Source organism: Cryptomeria japonica, chromosome 5 (genome assembly GCF_030272615.1).
Source record: "Cryptomeria japonica chromosome 5, Sugi_1.0, whole genome shotgun sequence".
NCBI classification, from domain to species: domain Eukaryota; kingdom Viridiplantae; phylum Streptophyta; class Pinopsida; order Cupressales; family Cupressaceae; genus Cryptomeria; species Cryptomeria japonica.
Window position 1 is genome coordinate 901,857,343 of NC_081409.1, and position 22,459 is coordinate 901,879,801.

The following is a 22,459-nucleotide window of genomic DNA, read 5'->3' on the forward strand; positions in this document are numbered from 1 at the left end:
ACTAATTTAAAGAGGGCTGTAATTGTAAAGAATGATTTTGCTATAATGTCTATTCATGACTTGTACATATGCCTAATCATGAATTTAAGCAAATATTGTTTAAGGTAAGAATATATGAGATGTAATATTATGGAAGATAGATGTAATATTATGGAAGATTTATTTTAAACTTTTAGATTAAGGATGGTAATGGTGATCTTACATGTGGAAAGTTGTGTTCAACTCACATTCCTCCCATATTCCTTCCTATATACATTAGTTCAATTGATACATTCTAAGTTCACAAAATTTTCCTTTAAGTTTGTATATATGTTTTTCAAGCCTAAATGTGTTGGAGAAAGTGTACACTGTAAATATGCAAGTAAAAAAATTCCTACTTGTATGATGTTTTATTCATGTGATGTTATCTCATGTCTGTTTCTTTGTTTACCCACTCCTATTTTCTAAAGATTTATATATGTGTCATATGTAATGAATGTAGAATTAGGTAGCTAAGAATATAATGTAACTAATCCTATGAATACTTACCTTGGCACGGTACTGCTTATCTATCAGAATATTGCTTGTCTTTACATCACGGTGAATGTATGTAGGCTTTGTATGTTCATGAATATACTCTAATCCTCGTGCAGCATCAAGAGCTATTTGAACTCTTACAGGCCACGATAATGTTGGAAATCCTAAATTTGATTACATAGAAAATAACATTAATCAAATGCTTGGACTTGATTAGAAGAGACTTAGTAGATGAAAAATTTTACATAAGAAAGAAATATGTTCAACACAGTTACAAAACTGCAACCAAACATTTCAAAACATACAGTTTCTGAAAAATTATCCTCAAAATTATTACCTGTAAAGAAAATTCTTTAACTCACAATGAAGACTGTGAAAAATATCTCACCTGATCCATGAAGATGTTGACTTAGTGTGCCCCTCTCTACAAACTCGTAGATGAGAAAAAGTGAATCTCTAGTGCAAAATCCAATTAACTGCACCTGTACATGGCATGACAAATAGAACATAAACTAATTACGCATCGTGCTTGTCTAGTTAGATCCATACTAAAAATGAAAAAAATCTCATTTTCTAATTTGAATTCTGACAAACGTAGGAGAATGGATAATACAATGAATTGAAATGATCATATCACATACAGAGACGTTTCATTAAAAAAGGTTATTAAGTTCTTGAATCAAAGCATCTGCAAGCTTTGATGTCTTATAGTTTGAATAATAGTGTTTAACATAATTTTGATCTACATAGTACTTCAAGTTAAATTATATTTGCTCTCCAAAAGGTGTTGTTAATCAAGACAGCTTTTTGAATAAAAACAACTAATAAAATATGTTGAAAACACGGTTATACTGAGAAAAGGGTGGGAAAGGGGAGGTGGGTTGAATCAATATAACATTAAAATTTTACTTTTTCAACTTTTAAACAAAAGCACATAAGATAATCCCAAAGGATATTCATTTCATATCAACATTCACATGAAATTTAACTACTATGTAACACAAGCAGAACATAGGATATACATGTGGAAACCCATATGGGAGAAAACCATGGCAAAATAGCTCCCTTATTATTGAAAAAAACTTCAACAAATTCGTAGGTATCAACCCACTAGAGGAGCCAACCCCTCATTCTATTTGTGAGACACTTTCCTGCTAGAGGCACCAACTGATAAACACAATGGACAACTGAGAGGGGGGTGAATCAGTGGTAATCAAAAACTTTAACTCTTCTAAGTGATCTAAGCTTTAATAACAGAAACCATTAAACTATGAGCAGAGATATTAAACTAATTAGCACACACAAACAAGGCAAACCCATAACATAAGATATACGAGGAAAACCCACGATGGGGAAAAACCTTGGTGAGAAATGTTGGTGGAGTCTACTGCTCCAATCCAACCTCACAACATAAATGATTACAATGTTTAGGGCACCAACCCCTAAAGTTTCTGGGCACCAACCCAAAGGAGCACCAACCCCTAGCTTTATGGGCGTCAACCCTGTAAATGTTATTCAATTCTCAATTCAAAATGCAAGTTATATTCTAACTTATTTTCCTTTTAACTATGTATTATCTATTTAATATGATAACTCTGATTATCTTCTTTTATATTGCAGGTGAGAGGAGCATTTATTGATTTCGATGATCTTCTCACAAATGTCGATTGATATGTATATGCAAGATTGATATGTATATGCAAGCAGGGAGGATCAAGCAATGCCTTGACCGGTCATGTTTTTAGACATGACCGATCAAGACATTACTTGATCACACCCTTTGGCTTATCATTGTAATTACAATCGGTGTATGCTTAACAAACCGATACCAATCGGTGTATACTTAACTTAACAGCCCGATAACAATCGGTGTATATTTATCTTGCCACCCGATACCAATCGGTGTATACTTAACCCAATACCAATCGGTGCATGCATAATTTGCCACCCGATACCAATCGGTGTTTATTAGTTTAATCCGATAACCATTATTGTTCACTGTTTAATATATTAACCGATATAAATCAGAATACATTGTTAGCCCGATAATACTCGGTGATCACAGTTAATAAGATAACCGATATTAATTGGGATCCATATGTTATAATGTAAACCGATATTAATCGATATTCTATGCTATAGGATGATTATCGATAGTTAAGCATTGATCGAACTAAGTAGATTGAACATATACAAATGAAGAATGGTCATCAAATGAAGGATCAATAGCTTGAAGTTTTTCATCATAATTTATCGATAGGATAAATGATTGAATGAGAGACTTCATTTATCTCGCATTCAATCATTTATCTTACCAAAGCTATCATGCATTAACAAACCCAAAGGAGCACCTACCCCTGCTCTGAGAACCCACCAAAGATTTACAATGATTCAGTAAACAATTTAATACAATGAAAATCCTTGTTATAAATGAGTTTTGTAACACCTTACAGTTGTTTTGCTTCTTGCACTATCTGTTATCTACACTCGAGACTGAGTGACTCTTCCCTTCTCTCAATCTTTGTTCTCTGCACTCTATCTTCTACCGTCAGCTCCTTTTATCAACCTTATGTTCTCTACTCTTTTTTGCACACTGTTCTCTGGTTGTAGCTCAGTCAATCTTCTTTCTCCACCTCTCACAATGTAAATAACCCTAGTTGTTGGTCTCTTCTCTTAACGGTTGCATTCTACTATACATGCTTGGTTCAGTCCTCTTTCTCTGTTCTGCACTGGGTGACTACCTTGCTATTTCTACTTCTCAGAACTTTCCTCTGCTCTATTTTGGATCCTTCCTCTCTGCTGCACACTTCACTGTTCAGTTGCTGCTCTGCAACTTTTTCTCTATCACACACACTTTTCTGCAGGCTCTATTCCTTTTATCTCACCTTGTCTTTTTTGCAAACTCAATTCCACACACTTCGAATACTTCTCATTATCTCTGCCAGCTCTACTCAAACACTTCAGTCATATTACTTCAAAGCTATCTCCTTCCAGTCATCTACACTCCTGATTTCCCTCTAAGAAGAGAATTTCAAAACTAAGTCTTCTTGAACTCCCAAGAGATCATATATGTGGGCTGATTGGATTCTCTGTACATCCTCTCAGACAGATAGCCACCCATAAATGCATTATCTTCTACACTAGGGTCAACTATAGAGAGTAGGTTACTAACTTTAGTAACCCTCACCTGGTCTGCATCAACTTGTCTTGTTGACAGAGAACTTCTGATATTCTCATGGCAGTGGGATTTGATCTACAGAAGATCTCTTGTACATCTTGAGTCGCACATTTGTCTGCATTCACCAACCCCCTGCCTAGATTGGATTGACCTTTGCCTCATTTGAATGCATAATCCATGCAATCACCGACTTTGACATATCAACTTTCATATTCGACCTATTTTGATTGGATTTCTAAACTACCAAATTGGGAGCATTTATGTAAGCCATCTATGCAAACAAGATTTCTTTTCACCCTGAAGGAAACTTGTTCATTATGTACATTCTGCATGGTCTGCAAATCCATCCCTATCATCCAATCACCCATGGTCAACCAATCCACGTGGACCATTCACCTCTCGGCTTGCATTGGAGAGGAGAAAATCTATCATCTTCATCAATTTCTGTTGTTTGAAACATTTCGCCAAGACAGGTAGCACATCCCAACGAAAATCGATCTTTATTGCTATAGCACAGAGGGATTGGCAAGGGGCAAAAATCATCTTGTCGAAGTCCAATGTCATGTCGAAACAGGGAACCTTCATCAGCAAGACGTGAAGCATGTCACACCAACAAGTCTTTTTCAGTGTAGCACCAAGGATAGGCAGGAAGCAAGTTTGGTCTTGCCAAAGGGCAAGGTCTTGCCGAAAAGGACTTATGTCCCCACACTGCCACGGGCCCCACATGACTAGCTGATGCAGAGGGGATTAGAAGGTCTACCACACACCAAGGCTATGGTTTCAAACCCCAAACTCTAGGTTACTCAATCCAAGATTTCCACTATTTGACTGTGACAATGTCTCATAAAGTGGCAATTTGAGACAACACAACAAAAGACACTCGTAAGGATAGGGGCAGGAATTCCATCATGTCCACAAACCCAAATGGACTCAAATCAACCAAATCCACCTCTGAAAAAAACCCTTTTAGGCCATTTCACACCATTGGCTTTCTAGGGTGACTAGATTCTAGTAGCCCTACTCAGAAGGTTTTTTTATCATACCTTTTGACTCACTGACCCTAGGCACAAACAAAGACCACTTCTAGATACCTTTTTGGAAGTTCTTGAACATATCTCAAAATGACCATAGAGTGTTTTGGACAAGCTTGACCAAAAACAGACTGATAATGTACAGCCTATATGCTTTTTAGTGCAGCAAACTCAATATTTTGGGAATAACTTTTCACACAAAGGTCATAACCCAAAACTAAAACCATTTTTGGACACCCATTTCGTTTTTACACAATATATGTCAAAATCGAACTATGATGTATTGGAGTAAAGTGTTCGAAATCCTTCAAGAGCCATATTAGGCCTCCAAATGCACTAGAGACACCCTTTAGACACTCCACCAACCTGCACATTCAACTTGGAAGGTAAGGGCATATCAAACATGAAAGGATTTCATAGGTTTTATGGTCTTCTTGACTATTTTGGTACCAAAACTCCAAAATGTCTTCTAAAACCCTGTCTAACCGGCTTAACACATGAGGATGTTAAGCCCTCAAATGCTCAAAACTCCACTTAAATTCTTCCCCTACAAAAACTGTTTAAAACCCAACTGTAACACTACCATATTCACCATTCCACCAAGTTTTGCAGCAAATCGTTGATAGAATGGAGAGTTGTGCATTTTTCTTTGACAAAGCCCCAAAACCTAGGTATTAAGACCAGTTTTGGTAAATCCGCTTGTAGAAGGATCAAAACTCAATAAATTTGAACCAAACCGGTCCCAAATGAAAAGTAACGCATATATCTTTCCAACAAGTCCACTCTTACATGTCAATTCATCCAAATAATAAATTTATGAAGCAAAGTGCAGCATTTTTACAGAAAATTGTAGAGAAAATGATAATCAAATTGACTTCAAACTGAGTTCTCCATACAAAATCACCATCCAACCTCCTTTTCGTCGTGGGAAGGGCCTATTTGAATGCCTCCAAGGCCTCCCAACTGATACAACCACCTTTTGAACCAACATGACTAACAAACACCTAATTACCTTTTCTTTGACAATTTTTGACAATATGAGCAACTTTTGCCTAAAACTTGATCCTAGACCAAACCATGACTCAAACTCACTTAGATAAGTCCAAATAGATCCAAAAAACCCTTACATACCATTAAACATCAATTTTGGCCCATTGAGACCTATTTCTCACAAAATGACAACTTTTGACAATTTGACATTTTTTTAGCAATATTAACAATATGACCCTAATAGGACTTGACCTAACATCCAATGGTCTCAATGACCTTATTACATCACATATGGTCTTAAAAGACCTTATTAACATTTTTTATCCTTCAAAAAACAGAAAATTCATATTTTGTCTCATAGATAGATAGATCAAAAGATAAATAGCTAGGATGATAAAATGATCAAATAGGTAGGGGATGTGATAAATCCCAAGATGCTCAAAGATGAGATAAATAGATAGATATTACCAAATAGGCTTGACAAAATCCAAGAGAGTTGCAAGAGATATTGCGAGAGCTTGAGAGTGGTGTAGCAAACTAGAGACTGTCATAGCAAGTGAGAGAGAGAGAGCAAGAGAAAGCTGTGAGAGCCCAAAGAATAAGAGAGATTGTGTCCAGAATCTAGAGAGCTTGAAAGAAGAGAAAAGATGGATTTAGAAGAGAGAAGAGGAGGGAAAGAAGAGGTCGGCGATCTGTTTAGAAGATTTCGAGCCGTTTCCACCGACCAAGATAGGTGACAAGTGGAAAGGCACGCTCAGAACCGGCATTTGAATGTTAAGATGTCGTGAGACTAACGCGCGACACGCTAACGTCCACGCAGCGCATTATTGACCGAACGAATCATGCTCAAAAACGACAAGCGGCAAGAGAAACATGCAGCTAACATGACACAAAAGCTGAAGGATAGCTGCTGAAAAGGTGTCTTGAGCATCCGAGAGGGAAAAGACTGATGCAAGGGCTGAAGTGAGCCTACTCAGGTGCTAGGGGAATGGACACCAAAGTGCTTACAAAAGATGTAGGTCGAATTACAAAGGGGTATGCAATTTTCGACACTACACCCAAACAATTCCAAATCCCAACCACTCATCAATGCTATGTCCAATGATTAGCTTTTTGTTCTTATCAATCCCTTGGTTTGATGGAAAATCAACCACTTTATTTCCCTCATGAAAGCAAGAATTGATTTTGAAAATATTTAAAAAGTCAAATATAGTCCAAGCTTCAATTAGGATACTGTTGATCCTCCAATTTTTTGATTCCCTATCCTTAATCTTGAGAATCGCAATCATTTGAGTCTCCTCTCTTCATTGAATCTATATTGCATGACTTTGCATGGAAGTGGCCTTCATCAAATTGGCATTACAATGTCTTATGACACACCCACTACAAAAGGGGCCTCAGTTGCCTTTTGAGGCTCCATTGGAATTTAACTTGCAGTTGCCAACTTGTGTAGGCTGCCATCTTATGTTATTTTATGTTATCAAGGGCCTAAATCATCCTAGATAACCCATCAATGAGAGGTAGGCTAAGGATCTTCCAATTTTTTATTGTCTCTATCCCATGCAAAGAAAATATTCTTCTTCCTTGATATTTTTTTCACTCTACTTTTGACAATTTTAGAAATTGTCACCTCTACCTTGGAGATGAAAAATATCCTATGACAAGAACTTGCCTTGGAATATGCACTTATTCCTCTCCTTCCTTGCCTTGGAAGGCATGAAAGGGTAAATACTTGAGAGAAGGGCCTTTGATTTTGCTAGTTACCGGTCTTTGAAAAGATAGAGTAAGCCAATAGGGTGTCAAATTGTGGCTCAAGTCAATGGAGGTGAGCAGATATCCACCACCAACATTTTTCAATAAGGGGCAGTGTAGGAAGAGGTGGTCCCCAATTTACTTTGCCTATTCATAAAGAGTGCATCTAAAAGGATCTAAAGACCCCATCTTCATTAATTTGCCTCAAGTGAGGAACTTATTTTGATGTCAACCTGAGAGAAGGCCCTTGCCTTAGACAAACAATCCTTGCTCCGACATTTTTTGTCAAAGTAATCACTGTCATCCAATGGTTCCATTTGGAAGAAGTAACCTATTTTGACTAAGTAGGATCTACTCTTGGAGCATGTCCATCGAATTTCATCTTCTATATTGCTTATGAAAATATAACTATGTGGGTGTAATCATTTGAGGCAATCAATTTTCCCTTTGGGTATTGTCATGGCAATAAAATCTTTCAAATCATATCTTTATACCTTCTTTGGTTTTAATGTTTACATAGTCCCTGACATAGATGCCCCACTATTTTGTAAGTGTGTCTTTTTGTTATTTTGATCCTCTCTTTTAAGTATGCCTTTTATTGTAATCTTGAGAGTTGATTGTGAACTATTTTGATTTCCTCCTAGGTTTTGTCATTTGCAGATTTTTACCCATGCCTAATTTTAGGGCCAATATTAGCCTAGAGTTTCAAGGATTCTTATGAGAAATTATTCATTTTTATGAAAACTAGAGTGTTCTCTTCCAAGATATGAATTATTTCTCTTGGTTCAAGGTCACAATCACTCAAGATCCCCTTTGCTCCATTGTCTACCACCATGTTTGTAGGGGTTGAGTCTTGTTGGTGTCTGTTTTATCATCTACCAAACATTAGAATAGGATACCCGAAGGTATTCTATCCTCTCTTGAAAAATCACTACTGATTCCAAGGTCTATATGTGCGAACAAGCGACTTTAGTGGAATAGCTTCTTGGGTAGTGTATGCTGAAATTTTCAAGGGGGACTTACGTTTCACAGGTATTTTTGAGCTGCTGGACTTAGATGGATTTAGCAATTTAGGCTCTTCTTTTTTTGGGGGGGGGGAATTTTCTGAGATTTAAACTTTTGAAAGGAAGGGGAAAAGAGATAGGGTTTAGGAGGGCTAATCTAATCCTACGAATTCTAGAGACGGTATCAACTGGGTGTTCTCGAGAAACCAAACCTTGCTTCACCACACTAGGGACAACCACACAAGGCCGGGTCAATCTTCAATGGGTTGTGCTTATGATCGAGATGTTGGGATGCACAAGGGATGGGCTCAGACTAACTTTACACGGCAAGATGGAAATCATCCATTTACCAAAAGTGTGAGCGGAGATACACCATCAATTGACACTTATCAAATCCTTCATTCAAATTAACAACAATGAAAGCAAATCTAAATTAATTCTAACTTAGTGTTGAGGCAATTGAAACCATGCAAATCATTCAAATAATAGAGATTACAAAGCAGCGCACATGCAATATATTATCTGGAAATGACCTTAAGCAACAATACATCAAAAACCTCACACTCTCCAAATGAGAGGAGGCAACCTTATATAGTTTTTCAAAATGAAAGAATGGCCGAGATCAAACAGCGATCAAGGGCCCAGATTGAAAGCTATAAACCCTAATTAGGGTTTCCCAAAACTAACTACCCTCGACCAATTACGTTTGGGACACTTGTCCTTCCTGCTAAATATGAACCATCAATGAAAATAGAAGGTTGTTGCATTGTGAAGTGCGCCCTTCTAGAAGCTTCTGGGTAAGTGTTGACGTGGATGAAATCGCATTGCTGCAAATTCCATACGGCCAACGCAGAATAGAATAAACTCACTGAGTATCCTACCCTCTCTTGAAATAAGGGAATCCCTAATGCTATTTTCTACGTTTTGATCAATGGGGATAACCTCAAGGTTTCTTTTGTCAGGTCTTGACTGCGGGATCTCTCAGTGGCTTGATGTGTTTTTGCTGGAAACACAAGGGGGCTTACGTTTGATTAGTAATTTCATATACGAATTCCCAGGGACCTCTTTTGGTTTTCTTTCAGGTGATGTTGGTTAATTTGAAGCTGATTTAGCAAGACTGCAGATTTCTAAAAAAGGGGGATAAAATTGGGAGGAAAGAAAGGAAGGGTAGGGAGAAAGAGAACGGTAAATGTTAACTAGGACAACAGATTTACTCAAGCAGACAGACACCTCCGGGAAACCAAATCAAGCATCATCAGTCATTCAGACACAATGTTTGCATAAACTCAGTGCAATCTTCAAAGGAGAAACCAGATTTTCATGTTATCAAATACAATATTAGAACTTCTACATTCATGATATGTGTACATTTGATAATCGAACTGAATCATAAAATAGCCCAGATTAACCATGCAGAAAGGAAAAAAGCAATCAGCTATCCTCTAATGGTATGGACTGTGAAGATTCTATCAGATGCTTGGTAAGAACTGCTGTGTAAAATGAACAGACATAATTTAAAAGCTTTCTAATTTAAATGAAGAAGGAGACCATGCACTCACAAGGAAATTTGAAGGTAATTTCAATCCATTGTATTAATTCCTGCAAAATTTCTTCAGAGCTTTCGCAACAATTCAAGAACTTCCTCCTAAATGAGGGAAAACCAGTCCCCTTAAATAGGTTTCCAAAAATGGATGAACGGCCAAGATCTAATCTAAACTAGTGGCCCAGATTCATCCTTACAAAAAGAGGGACCCACACTCATAAATAGGGGGATAAATATCTACAACTACCCCAAAAGGAGCAATAACTACCAAAGGATAATTACAACTTTTGAAATAATCCAAAAAAGGGAGGTGCACCAAAAAACTTTACAATATGTTGACCAAAAGTCAACTGTCACCTTTTTGGGACAAAAGTGCACTTTTTAAGACTTGGAGGGAAAAAGGCATTTTTGAGAAACTACTTTCTCTATCCTGGTTTCACATTCCTTTTGCAGAAACTGGTCTTCGCCATGCAGGTATTCTCGCCATAAATCACGACCTGCTGCTCGTTCCTCGCGGACATATTCCTGAAACTTGATGCATAATTGGAAGAGGGGATTAAAAGGCGGCATGGGAGGGTGGCGAATTTTGTATTGCATGCCTTCGAGATACTGGTCCACGTGCCTTAAACCGTCCTTCCAGCTGGAGCGATTACACTCGAAGCACAATATGTCTGAATGGAACTGACCAGCAAAACTCAAGTCTTCAATGGAATAAACCTTATCTGCTCCCAATCTTTCCTCCCAATCCGGCCGGATTACACTGTCGGACAGGTCATTTATCCACCCCGAAACCATTGATCGGAGGATGGTCTTGCCTAGTTCTTGCATGCTCCCCAGAATTGCCTCACATGCGTCATTTTCTTTGTCAATAATTTCCTGGGCGTCGTTCTTCATGGTGACGGTCCAGTACCATTCCTTGAGAACACTGATGCTATGGGGATTCAGGATGTCAGGCAGTGTGGGAATCTGTGTATGTGTCCAGAAAAGAGCTCTTAGGAGGGGAAGGGTAGAGGCCGCTACTTCATGCATGTGAAGGGATTCTCTCTTTACTTCCAACAGCCTGACTAGAGTGAGCTCTCGATGGAGAGCCATTTCCTTTACTTCTTTGAGGATCTGTTCTCCCTTTTTCTTGATGTCTTGCACCCATTCCTTAACGGCCTTTGCGGTATCCCGGATTCCTTCGAATTCAGTTGTGGTCCTCTGCGCCAATGCCATTGGGGGAATATGGGATTCAGAGGGGTTGTGTAGTGGCCGTAGGAGCTTATCGATGTATCCCTCGGCTTGTTCAGCACGGGCCCGATACATATCCTTTTCAACCGTGACCTCCTCGAGCTGTCTGAGTATGCTCTGCACTGAGTCCTTAAATTCCTCCTTTTCTTGCTCTTTTGTAGCTCGTCCAATGGGGACAGTCGTAATGCTATAATCTGCTAGGGTTATTTGATCTGCTGGCTTGTTTACGGGCGGGGTAGCAATATGAAGAGTGCGGTTCCTTTGCCCATCCTTGGTTATCTTAGAGTATGTTCTCGGTTTCTTCTTCCCTTTTGCTTTTGTTTGATCCATTCGTGAGAAGATGTCTTCAAGGTCGATGGGCGCCTTGGTGGCGACCCTGTGCTGAGCTCTGGCGATCAGCCACTCTTGAGGCACTGTCTGGGTTGAGGATAGGGTTAAGTTAGCACCTTGTGCTCCCATGCTTCCAACTGGCTGATCACAAATTAACAGCTGTCCCGCCATCGGAGGGGTGGAAGAAGGAGGAAGCTCCTTGTTTGCATCTGAGTTCTCCCCTATCTCACTGAATAATTGTCTGACATTTTCCTGTGATGGTGGCTCCTTGGTTCCCTCGAGCTCATGGATCTCGTCTGTTCTTTGTTCCCCTTCGACGGTTGAGTCGTCCTTGGCTGCATGGAGGAGTAGTAATTCATGGCGGCTCTGCTGGGTAGGTTCATGCACTTCGATCCCCTGGGTGGATGGAATTTCTCCTTCCTCTATCTGGTCACCCGGCTTAGTCGGATTGGGGCCCTTTTGCTCGGTGTCCGGCATATCTGGAGCAGGAGGATCATTGGCTTGGAATGCCTCTATGTCGCTCTGGGAAGGCGGAGCAGGTATGCAATCCAAATCTATGGCGTCGTCGGATGAACTGGGGTCCTTTGAAGATGAAGTGGTCTCTGGCCTTCTTATGGGAATCTTCTCCCTTCTTGTTCTTTTGGACGTCCGAGTCCCTCTACAAGCCTTAGTTTTCTTCCTTTTCTCTGGTTTTTCAGCTGATGTCCTTTCATCTTCGGAAGACTGAGAGTCGAAATTGCCCATCAGATGGTAAGTAAACTGGACCCCTTCATGGACTAGCCTCTCGATCTGGTGTTGTAACCATTGATCTGTGTATCTTGCCGGGGCTGCCATGACTGCTTCGAAATCCGTGATTGGGTCTTGAGGCCAATCAACGCCAGGCAAGAGATGCCTTACTGCTTCGAATTCCCGGACTTGGAGACAGTTCCCCGAGTCTGTGAGCTGATCCGGGACCCGACGGTACTCAAAGAGTCGCATTTGCTGCACACTCAATCTAGAATATTCCCGTCGCCTGACTTCGTAGTCATCGGAGCAATTTTTCCAGTAATCTTCAATTGACTCCTTTGCTCTGTAGCGCCTACCGTAAGCTCTCTTTGCCAAATTGTCATGATCAAAACATTTTCTCGGAAAATGTTCCTGTAGGCCATAGGAGGCTAGCTTTGCAAGGGATTCTTCTGCTAGGGTGGGAGTTCTCAATTGGACATCATGGTTGCCTATGATCATTGGAAATGCGAATCCAGCTTGCTTGCTCTCTCGTAACAATATGCCGGCAGGGCGTGATTGTCTTGCCACCTCCATGAGGACTACTTTATCGGTTGGGTACCACGGAAGTCGAAGGGGGGCACCTTCAAAGCCAGCAATTCGGAGGTAGGAGAATCTTGGGAACTGAATAAACCAGGCCCCATACCTTTGCACCAAAATGGTAGCTTGCTCTGAGAGCCTTATGTGTAACCCTCCTTGCATTAGCCTGACTAGGCGCATTGTGAAGGCGTCGTTGACGCGTTCGTATTGTCCAACCGCGTAAGCCGGGCTGCTCTTTTCCCTTTGAGCTATATCCTGGTAGTGCAGCTGTGGGTAGCAATCATAAACTTTTACCTGACCAGGTCCATTCCCAATTTCACCTTTCATTATTAAACCTGGCAATGGCTGGTTTTTGGCAAACATATAGACCAAATAGGAGGTCATGGTGAAATACTTCTTTGTCTCAAGCTCAATCAGCTGAGCGTGGATGTTATCACTTATGATCTGGGCCCAGTCAAACTTAGACTTTCCGGCAAAGACCTGTTCTGTAAAATAGAACATCCATTCTTCAAAGTAGTTGGACTTAGGGAGTCCCATGACTCGACTAAGTAAGGTAACCATATCGCCATGTTCATTATGAAAGTCACTTCTGGGGGTCTTTTTCACAATCCTGGTGCTTGAAGGCCTTTTCTCTTTGAACCATTCTTCGTTAATCAATGCCCTACATCGGGCTGGGTTCATATCATATGCCCCTTGTGCTTCATCCATTGTTGTAGCTATGGGATTATTTGGAAAGGGGATATCAAATGCATCACCGATAGCCTCCGGAGAGAAGTCGGCAATAGTCATATCTTCCAGAAGCACTAATCTGGACTTTGGCTCGTAATGCCGAGCAGCTTCCACTACTAACTCATAGTTCTGGATTGCTGGAGGAAAACCTGCCGCTTGGGCGATGCCACTTTCTAGCATTTGCCTAGGCCTGCCATATGCATTGGGTGAGAAGACCCGATCCCTGAAATCCTGAATATCAATATGGCCAAGGTCGGTGTCACCAATGTTGTCCCAGATGCTCTGGACCTTTGACTCTCTTAACCCTCCTCTCTGATACTGATACTTCATTCTTTCAACTTTCCGTGGGACGTCTGATTTGGATGCTCGTGAGGTTTCTGCTGCAGCGGGTGTTCTTGATGATTCTGCCGTTGATTTAGGCATTTATCCTGATCGGAGCGAATGATGGGTGATTGCTCGACCTTGCGGCGGGGCGAGCGGATGATCCTGCAAAATTTGAATCCCAACGGTTATCCTTCCTGTTTAAATTTTCGCAGTTTGGAAGATGAAAGAGGATTTGTCAATTTCACATGGTTCTGTGCCTAGCAACCTGAATTTTAAATGGTTGATGGGAGGATGATGCAGTGTCTTACCTCCTTATTTTCGGATTTAAGAGTTCCTTTCGAATTTTGAATTGGAGGTTTTCGAATCTAACCTTCACGGGTGTGCTCGTCCTGACCTCCGCGTTACACACTGTGTCTTCTACGTTTAATGTTTTGCTTGCTTGTTGGACTTCGTTTTTACTTTCACCTTGGAATTTCGGATGCTTAGGGTCCGAAAACGCTGCTTGCCCGACCTTGTTGAAGCTCGAACGCAGGGGCTCGAAGTGCGTTTTGTAATGTGTTTGCTTTTGAAACCTTACTTCGCCCTTTTCATTCGGAGCTTGGGGTCCGAAGCATGCATTTCGATGTGTTTTTAAAACCTACACTTCGCCCTTGGTCATTCGGACGCGGGGGTCCGAAACGTCGTTTTTGATATGTTTTAAAAAACTTTAACTTTGTCCCTTTTCATTCGGAGCTTAGGGTCCGAAGTGTGTTTGATATGCGTTTTTTAAAAACTTACCTTTCGCCCTTGGTCATTCGGACGCGGGGGTCCGAAACGTTGTTTTTGATGTTGCTTTTAAAACACAACCCTTCGCCCTTGGTCATTCGGACGCGGGGGTCCAAAACGTTGTTTTTGATGTTGCTTTTAAAACACAACGCTTCGCCCTTGGTCATTCGGACGCGGGGGTCCGAAACGTTGTTTTTGATGTTGCTTTTAAAAACTTTAACTTCGCCCTTTTCGGAGCTTAGGGTCCGAAGTATGCATTTCGTATGTTTTAAAAACTTTAACTTCGCCCTTTTCGGAGCTTAGGGTCCGAAGTATGCATTTCGTATGTTTTTAAAACTTTAACTTCGCCCTTTTCGGAGCTTAGGGTCCGAAGTATGCATTTTGCGCTACGTTTTAAATTTAACAGCTTGTGCTGTTCGGACATGGGGGGTCCGAAGTATGCTATTGCACTGTGTTTTAAACTTAACTTTCACTAAAGTTCGGACCTAAGGTCCGAAAACGTTGTTGGGCAGTGTTATGTTTTAAAATTTTAACTTTTTGGAAATTTCGGACCTAGGGTCCGGAATGCGATTGCCACCTTATGCTTTCAAATTTTGAATTTTCACCTTCGGACGCTTACATCCAAAAAGGGGGGGAGCGCATAACGTTTTAAACTTAACAGCTCAACTTGACTTTCGCCAAGTTCGGACCTGGAGTCCAAAAAAAAAATGCTTGCATTGCGTTAGGCTTTGGAATTTTGGAACAAACTTTCGGCATTTATGCCCGAAAGCCAGATCAGTCAAGAGGACTCATTGGTTCATTACTCCAACGTCGATCAGCTTACGAACTGATCACGAACTCGCTCGAGGAGACACGAGAAACTCTGTTTCGATTCTCGGGACGACGATCAAAAAACTCAAAACTGGAAGGGGGGGGGACCCTGTCGGCGACAGGGGGCGTGTGCAACGCACAACAGTAAGTCAGGTTCATCGAACCTGGACATGCTGACTTGGAGCGATCTGATTGGTTGGAAAATGACGAGGCGCCACCTCAACGTGTTGGATGTCTTTCTTGAATTCTCCAATTTGTGTCAAGAAATCGTCTAAGTATGGAAATTTGATTCCTTCTTGTCGCCATTTGGTTCTGCTTGGGAGCTTGTCTTTTTTTAGTTCCTTCAGGAGATGAAATTCTTCAAGAAGTTGGAAGTTTATCTAACTTTTCCATATTTTCACCAAGTCTGAGAACTTTTCTTTCTTGATGCCTTGAGATTCTTTCAAGTGCCTCGAATTTGGAGAACAAATCCCCTCGTGAAGTTTTTCTCATACTTAGCCAAATTTTGGCCCTCTCTATACTCGAACGAACCTTGCTCGTGGTCCCGTCTTCAATTCTAAAATTGGCTCGAAACTCCATTTGTGTTTTCTGTGATGATCCTGCCTTCAATTGCCAATTTATGTTGCGTGGGAGGAGGGTTAAAAAGCTCTAGGTAACCGCTTGCAAATATGAAATGATGGGATCAAGTTGTTCGGGCATTCACTGTGATCATGTCCTTCTTCTCGATACCCTGACATGCCTTCAACATTTCCCATACTTAGCCAAATTTTGGCTATCTTCACGCCCGGATGAACCTTGCCTATGAACTCCAACTGCGATCTCTATGATGATCCCACTTCTATTTCCTCTTGCAACCTGTAAAACCAAAGGAAAATAAGTTAGAAATCTATCTTGGATTAAAGAAAATCGAGGCTGTGAACGGCTAAGTGTTTGGAAAATTTCACTTCATTTTCATACTTAGCCATAAAAACTGAAATTTCATGCTCAAAACCCTTTAGTCTTCAAGGGTGGTTGTGACCGTAAATCAAAACCAAGTGTTATAACTCCGAAAATTTCTTATACTTAGCCAAAAAAAAAATGATTTTCATTCTCTAGAAATTCGAATAAGTTTACTAAAAATCATTTCTTAAACTCTGAAAAATACTTAGAAAATTCATAAATCTGCGTCATGAATTCCATCTCACCTTCGAATGGATGGAAGTAAGGCTGGATTTTCTCAAGAACACTCAGGAAATTCAAGAACGATTCAATAACTCTTTCTTATGCTGGTTGTCTTTCTCAAAAAAATCTATGAAACTTTTGTCAAAAAAGTTTATCCAACCTCCAACACTGTTCAAAACTTTCTCCAGATGATCTTCAAACCGAAAATACTTTACTAAGCTCTCGTTAGTAACTTGAACTTCTTGGTGTAGAAATGAAGTTTACAACTAAGTATTTGTAAATAAAGTTAAATCCTCAATCAGAAACCCTTAAAATCTTCCAACTCATGTTTCCAATTTTAACTTCATTCTTTAGGAAAGTGTTGTCATGTTTCCAAATTCGAAGAAAATATATTCCAAAAGTTTCCAATTTGGCTATAAGTTCGAAATATTTATTAATCTTCCAATATTCTCCTTTTGAAAACTTTCTATTTTGGATTTAAGTTCGAAATCTTGAAGGATTTTCATGACATCATTTTGTATTTTCGTTGATTCTGTTTGACTTTTATGTGTAGGTGGACTTTTTGGAAGTTTATCTTCATCTTCTTCAAGTTTTGGCGGACTTTGCTTACCTCTCCAAGGTATGGCAGAGTTTAGAGGGCCTTCCCCTATCATACTTGGCATCTACTTCCTTGGGTGGAGTTTTGAAGGGTCCCTTCAACATGGAGGGTGGACTTTGAGCAAAGCTCAATCAAGGCGAATTTTTAGCTAAGGCATAGGGCGGACTTTGGAACACACCCCCTAGGCGGACTTCTAAGACATCTCCAACATGGGCGGACTTCTAGACCTTTGCATCATTTGCTAGGGTAGGGCAGAGTTTTGATGGGTCTCCAACATAGGGCGGACTTTGGACTTCACCCCTTGGGCACCCCACACACATGGCGGACTGCAGAGTATTGGCCATCATGGCCTCTTCCAAAACATGGCGGTCTTTGAAGGGCTGGCCACCAACATGGAAGGATAGGGCAGAGTTTCAAGGCCATTCACTCAGTAGCACCTTGGGCGGAGTTTTGGATGACCAGCACCATGGGCGGAGTTTTGGTGAGTCCCCTTAGGCATGGCGGACTTTGGTGGCACCTCCTACATGGCTCTCTAACCTTTGGCGGACTTTGGTGAGTGTTCCTTAATGGCCTCCATCAAGGTGTAAATTTAACTAAGGCATGGGGTGGACTTTGAAGGTCCCTCCTCATGACTCTCCTAAGGTATGGCAGACTTTGAAGTTAGCTCCCACATGACCTCTCTTCTTGGGCGAACTTTGGACAAGGCTTCTCCATCAATTGGCATGCTTGGGCGGACTTTAAAGAGTGCTCCCACCTTGGGCGGACTTTGAGGCGCTCTCCACATGCTTGGGCGAACTTTGAAGAGTGCTCCCACATGCTTGGACAGACTTTGAGGTGCTCCCCACCTTGGGCGGACTTTGAGGCGCTTTCCACCTTGGGCGGACTTTGAGGCGCTCTCCACATGCTTGGGCGGACTTTGAAGAGTGCTCCCACATGACCTCCCAACCCATGGCAGACTTTGAAGGTCTCTCAAGAGGGCAGACTATATATGAAATATAACATTTAAGTATAAGAAAGAGCAAAGACATATTGAAATACCAAATATAACTTAAAGTATAAGTGTACTTAAATGTTATATTTCATATATATTGTCAGGATGTTTGAGAGTGGTTTCGGGCCTCTAGGACTAATAATGCAAAATCTAGTTTTTGGAGGATTCTCCAATTTTCCAGACTTAGTCAAATTTCAGGATCAAGATGACATTCCAAACTTAGCCAAATTTCAGGACATTTGAGGATCAGGATGATTTTTCGAGCTGAATATCCTTTGAAGGTGCCATGACCCCCTAAAATATAGGAACTTAGCTTTTTGGGTCAAAACTTGAAAATTTTGGATCACGGTCGAAGCAGGTCAGTGGTACAAGTGTAAACCCTAGGTTTGCATCCTGAAAAAGCAAAAAGCCTAAAATCCAGGGATTTAGCTTTTTTAGGTCAAAACTTGGAATTTTCAAGTTCCGGTCGAAGCTGGTCAGTGGTGCAAGTGTAAACCCTAGGTTTGCATCCCAAAAAAGCAAAAAAGCCTAAAATCTAGGGATTTAGCTTTTTTAGATCAAAACTTGGAATTTTCGAGTTCCGGTCAAAGCAGGTCAATGGTGCAAGTGTAAACCCTAGGTTTGCATCCCGAAAAAGCAAAAAAGCCTAAAATCTAGGGATTTAGCTTTTTTAGATCAAAACTTGGAATTTTTGAGTTCCGGTCAAAGCAGGTTAGTGGTGCAAGTGTAAACCCTAGGTTTGCATTCCGAAAAAGAAAAAAGCCTAAAATCTAGGGATTTAGCTTTTTTAGGTCAAAACTTGGAATTTTCGAGTTCTGGTCGAAGCAGGTCAGTGGTGCAAGTGTAAACCCTAGGTTCCCATTCCGAAAAAGCAAAAAGCAAACATCCCTAAAAAATAGGAAAAACTTTCTAAAAATAGCCATACCGGGGATTGGGCTGAAAATGCCAAAAACGAAACTTCCTAAAAAATAGGAAAAAGCAAAAAAGCAAACTTTCTAAAAATAGAAAGTTGTCCAAATTCGTCCAAATCAATTGCGATCTTCATCCTTTGGCCTCTCTAAGCACTCTGGTGGTGTTCGCATTTCGGAATCACATAACTTGCAAAAACTAACTTTCAATCGTCAGGCCTGAAATACTCTGAACTGGACAAGGCTTCGTGAAACTGCAGCAAAAGGTCATAGGACACTTAACAAAAACCCTAGAAAGCAGGAAAAGAGAGGGTCCCCATTTGCAATGGGGCGATGTGTGAAAAAGGTCACAACAAGTCTAAAGCCACCTTGTTTGTTTCTATCTCTATGAGTAGGATGTCCAATGCCTTGGAGATTTGGGAATTGAAGTCGATCATGTTTCCCATCATGTTCATGTTTGAAATCAAAATTCCCTATTTTGTGAGGGCAACCCAACTCATCCTTTTTCACTCTTCATGACATTCTCATATGTGCAATAAAAATGCCCTTGTGAATTGCCAATTTGTTTTAGAAATTTTGAATCCCAACATTCATTAGCCAAATGGTAAAGCTAGATGCACATAGGCTTCTTATGAATTCGGCTCGTGCGAGGGTCAAAATTTGGAGTCCAATCAATTAGGGGATAAACCCATCTTTTCCATTGTCCATGGACATGGTTTTGGATCCACTCATATCTTGGTTGCTGGGACATTCAACCAAGAAATCTTTTGGATCCATTCTTTTGTGGTTTCCTTGGCTGGCTAAGGGTCATTGAATTTGCATATGAGCATAGCCTGGGCAAGCATGTATCTCTAGTCTTTGAGTAGTAGTTTAGGAATACTAACCCTAATCCCTAGTGCATGTGAGTTGCTTTTGTTGTTTCCAAGCTCTTTTCTCCTTTCTCACATCCTTCATCTTTTACACTATTTTCATGGTTGTTGCACATTTCATACTAAATTCCATGCCCCTTAACCATTAATAAAGTGAATAAGAGAAAAGAACTAAGTTAGAAAAGATATCTCCAATCTTTTTTATAAATGTGCAAGATTATGACTTACAATTCATAAATGTGTATATAGGTTTATGTTTCTGGGCCTTGGAAATTTGTTTTAGTATAGAAAATCAAAATACTCAAGTATCTTTGCATTCCTCAATTTGGAGGTCCCTATGGAAAAGCAAGGCCTTTTGCAGACATGTTAGAAAATCCCTAAATATACAATATAGTTGTCACTCTTCATGACAATCATCATGGTGAATCCATCCAACTATAAATGATTTCTTATTCCAGGTTGACGAGAACATATTTAATTTAGAAAGTTTGATATTTTATGGGGACATTGTATAGGTTAAACCTGCATTTACATAAAGTTACATCTAAAACCAGGTAAACCAATTATTCTTAGATATATTATAATGTTAAATAAATAAATGCACAGTATTTGATAGAAAACTGTGCCACACAATTCGATGTGTTTGTGCTTGTCATCGTGATAAGTTAACTGTTACATTGATTATTGTAACTTACATCGTGTTGAGTTACCCTTTAGACATAACTAATGTGGAGTTATTACATCATCAACATAAGCAATAAGTGCCTATCTGTAGAAAGTTTAGTCTAACATTATATTATCTCTAATACTTGTCATCAGCAAACACTAAATCAAGATATTGGCTACAGTTCAAGAAAGTTGAAAACAATTAAGCACAATCAGTGCCTGTGATAATATATCTATAGTACTTTTAGTCTCAATCAATTTGAATGCATCACAAGCATATATATTATATTCTTACTACTTTATGTTGCATGCCCTGTACAAAAGAGACCTACCAAGTTTGTATGGTGGACATGTGTCAGCACTTTCAATTCAGCAAGAAACTCATTGGTACCCTGTAAATTCATCTTCTTGATTGCAACTTTCTGTTAAACAATAAAATATGCATTCAAGATTATTCCAAAGTGACTTCACTAACAAGTAAAAGAAAATTGCAGCCTCTTCTTTTGTTTAAACCATATAAGATCATTGGAGCTCTATCAGTTCCATATTTTCAAGATTGACCTTGAACACCTTTACAGCAAAGCCTTCAAAATATCAAAATACAGGATGGTAAGAATGCATGCAGACATATAGCATATAAATTTATTAATGGAATAGGTGCATCCTGGTGGCAATTTGGATCTATTAACATGGTAATACAAATACTTGCACTATTTGCTACATACAATATATAAGGAATACAGGTTTCAAAGCAATGTCAGAGTGAGGACATCCTACCACGTGCATTATAACATAAAAAGAGCTACAAAGTAAGGACACTTAAATGATCCAAATGCTGATTCACAAACAAACATGGGTGGCGCAACAAAAATGTGGCACATTGTTAAATTTGTTAGGCTATCATAGAATATAAAGCTTCTTGCAATCTTTGTGTTTTCCTCGTTACAAAGTACAAGAAATTTGATCATTTTTCTTTAAAAAGCATAAAGTGTTAATGGGGCACATTGTTAAATATAAAAGGCTATCGCAGAATATAAATCTGCTTGCACTCTGTATTTTCCTCATTATGAAGTAGAAGAAATTTGGTCATTTTTCTTTCAAAAGGAAAAAATATCATGGGAGAGAGTAAGGAACTCAAATCGTTGAATATACCATTATGGGAGACAGTTAGAAACCCAGATCAATGAATATACCAATAGATGAACAAAAAAATTACAGAAACGTGGGCACCCTCTAGAAATAACATAAAAGATAGCATTGCAACTCATTATTTGAGTGATAACAATTATGAGTCAAATAAATGACCTGGCCATGAAGAATGCCGTAGTAAACAGATCCATAACCACCTTCACCAATCTTGTGGTCTAGGTTGAAATTGTTTGTAGCCAAAGCAAGCTCGTCATATGAGAACTCAACAGACTTTTCCCCTGTAATATCAGAAACTACAACTGGCAAACTTCCAGACATTACAGACATTGAGCTTTGACCAGAAAATGCACTTGGTAACCCTGTATGATACAGAAGAGTTCGAGTTATAGTAGATACACATTAGAATAAATCCGAAATTGTTGTTCTGCTTGTAATTTTTAGAGTTTACATTGCTACAAATTCTTGTTTGAGTATACTTTCCAAACCAAAGTGTATGATGGAAGTTTCATTGCCTTTCTGCAAATATAATTGGTCACAAAAAATCATTCTTAAATGAAATATGCTGGGAATATCTAGGTATTTCCTTCAGAAATGTTGAATAGACAAGCAAGCC

At 39.7% G+C, this 22,459-nt stretch overlaps 1 protein-coding gene across 3 annotated transcripts in view; it reads right to left on the reverse strand.

Moving 5' to 3' along the window:
- The window catches only part of LOC131034672 (chitin elicitor receptor kinase 1), a 175,772-nt gene that overhangs the window by 148,240 nt on the left and 5,073 nt on the right, over positions 1-22,459 (reverse strand). For all 3 annotated transcript variants that reach the window (XM_057966244.2, XM_057966243.2, XM_057966245.2), the window contains 4 exons: positions 22,003-22,205; positions 21,030-21,119; positions 905-998; positions 529-680 (listed from right to left, as the gene is read on the reverse strand). In XM_057966244.2, the coding sequence (XP_057822227.1) occupies positions 529-680; positions 905-998; positions 21,030-21,119; positions 22,003-22,205 (539 nt within the window). The remainder of the gene's footprint in view (positions 1-528; positions 681-904; positions 999-21,029; positions 21,120-22,002; positions 22,206-22,459) is intronic.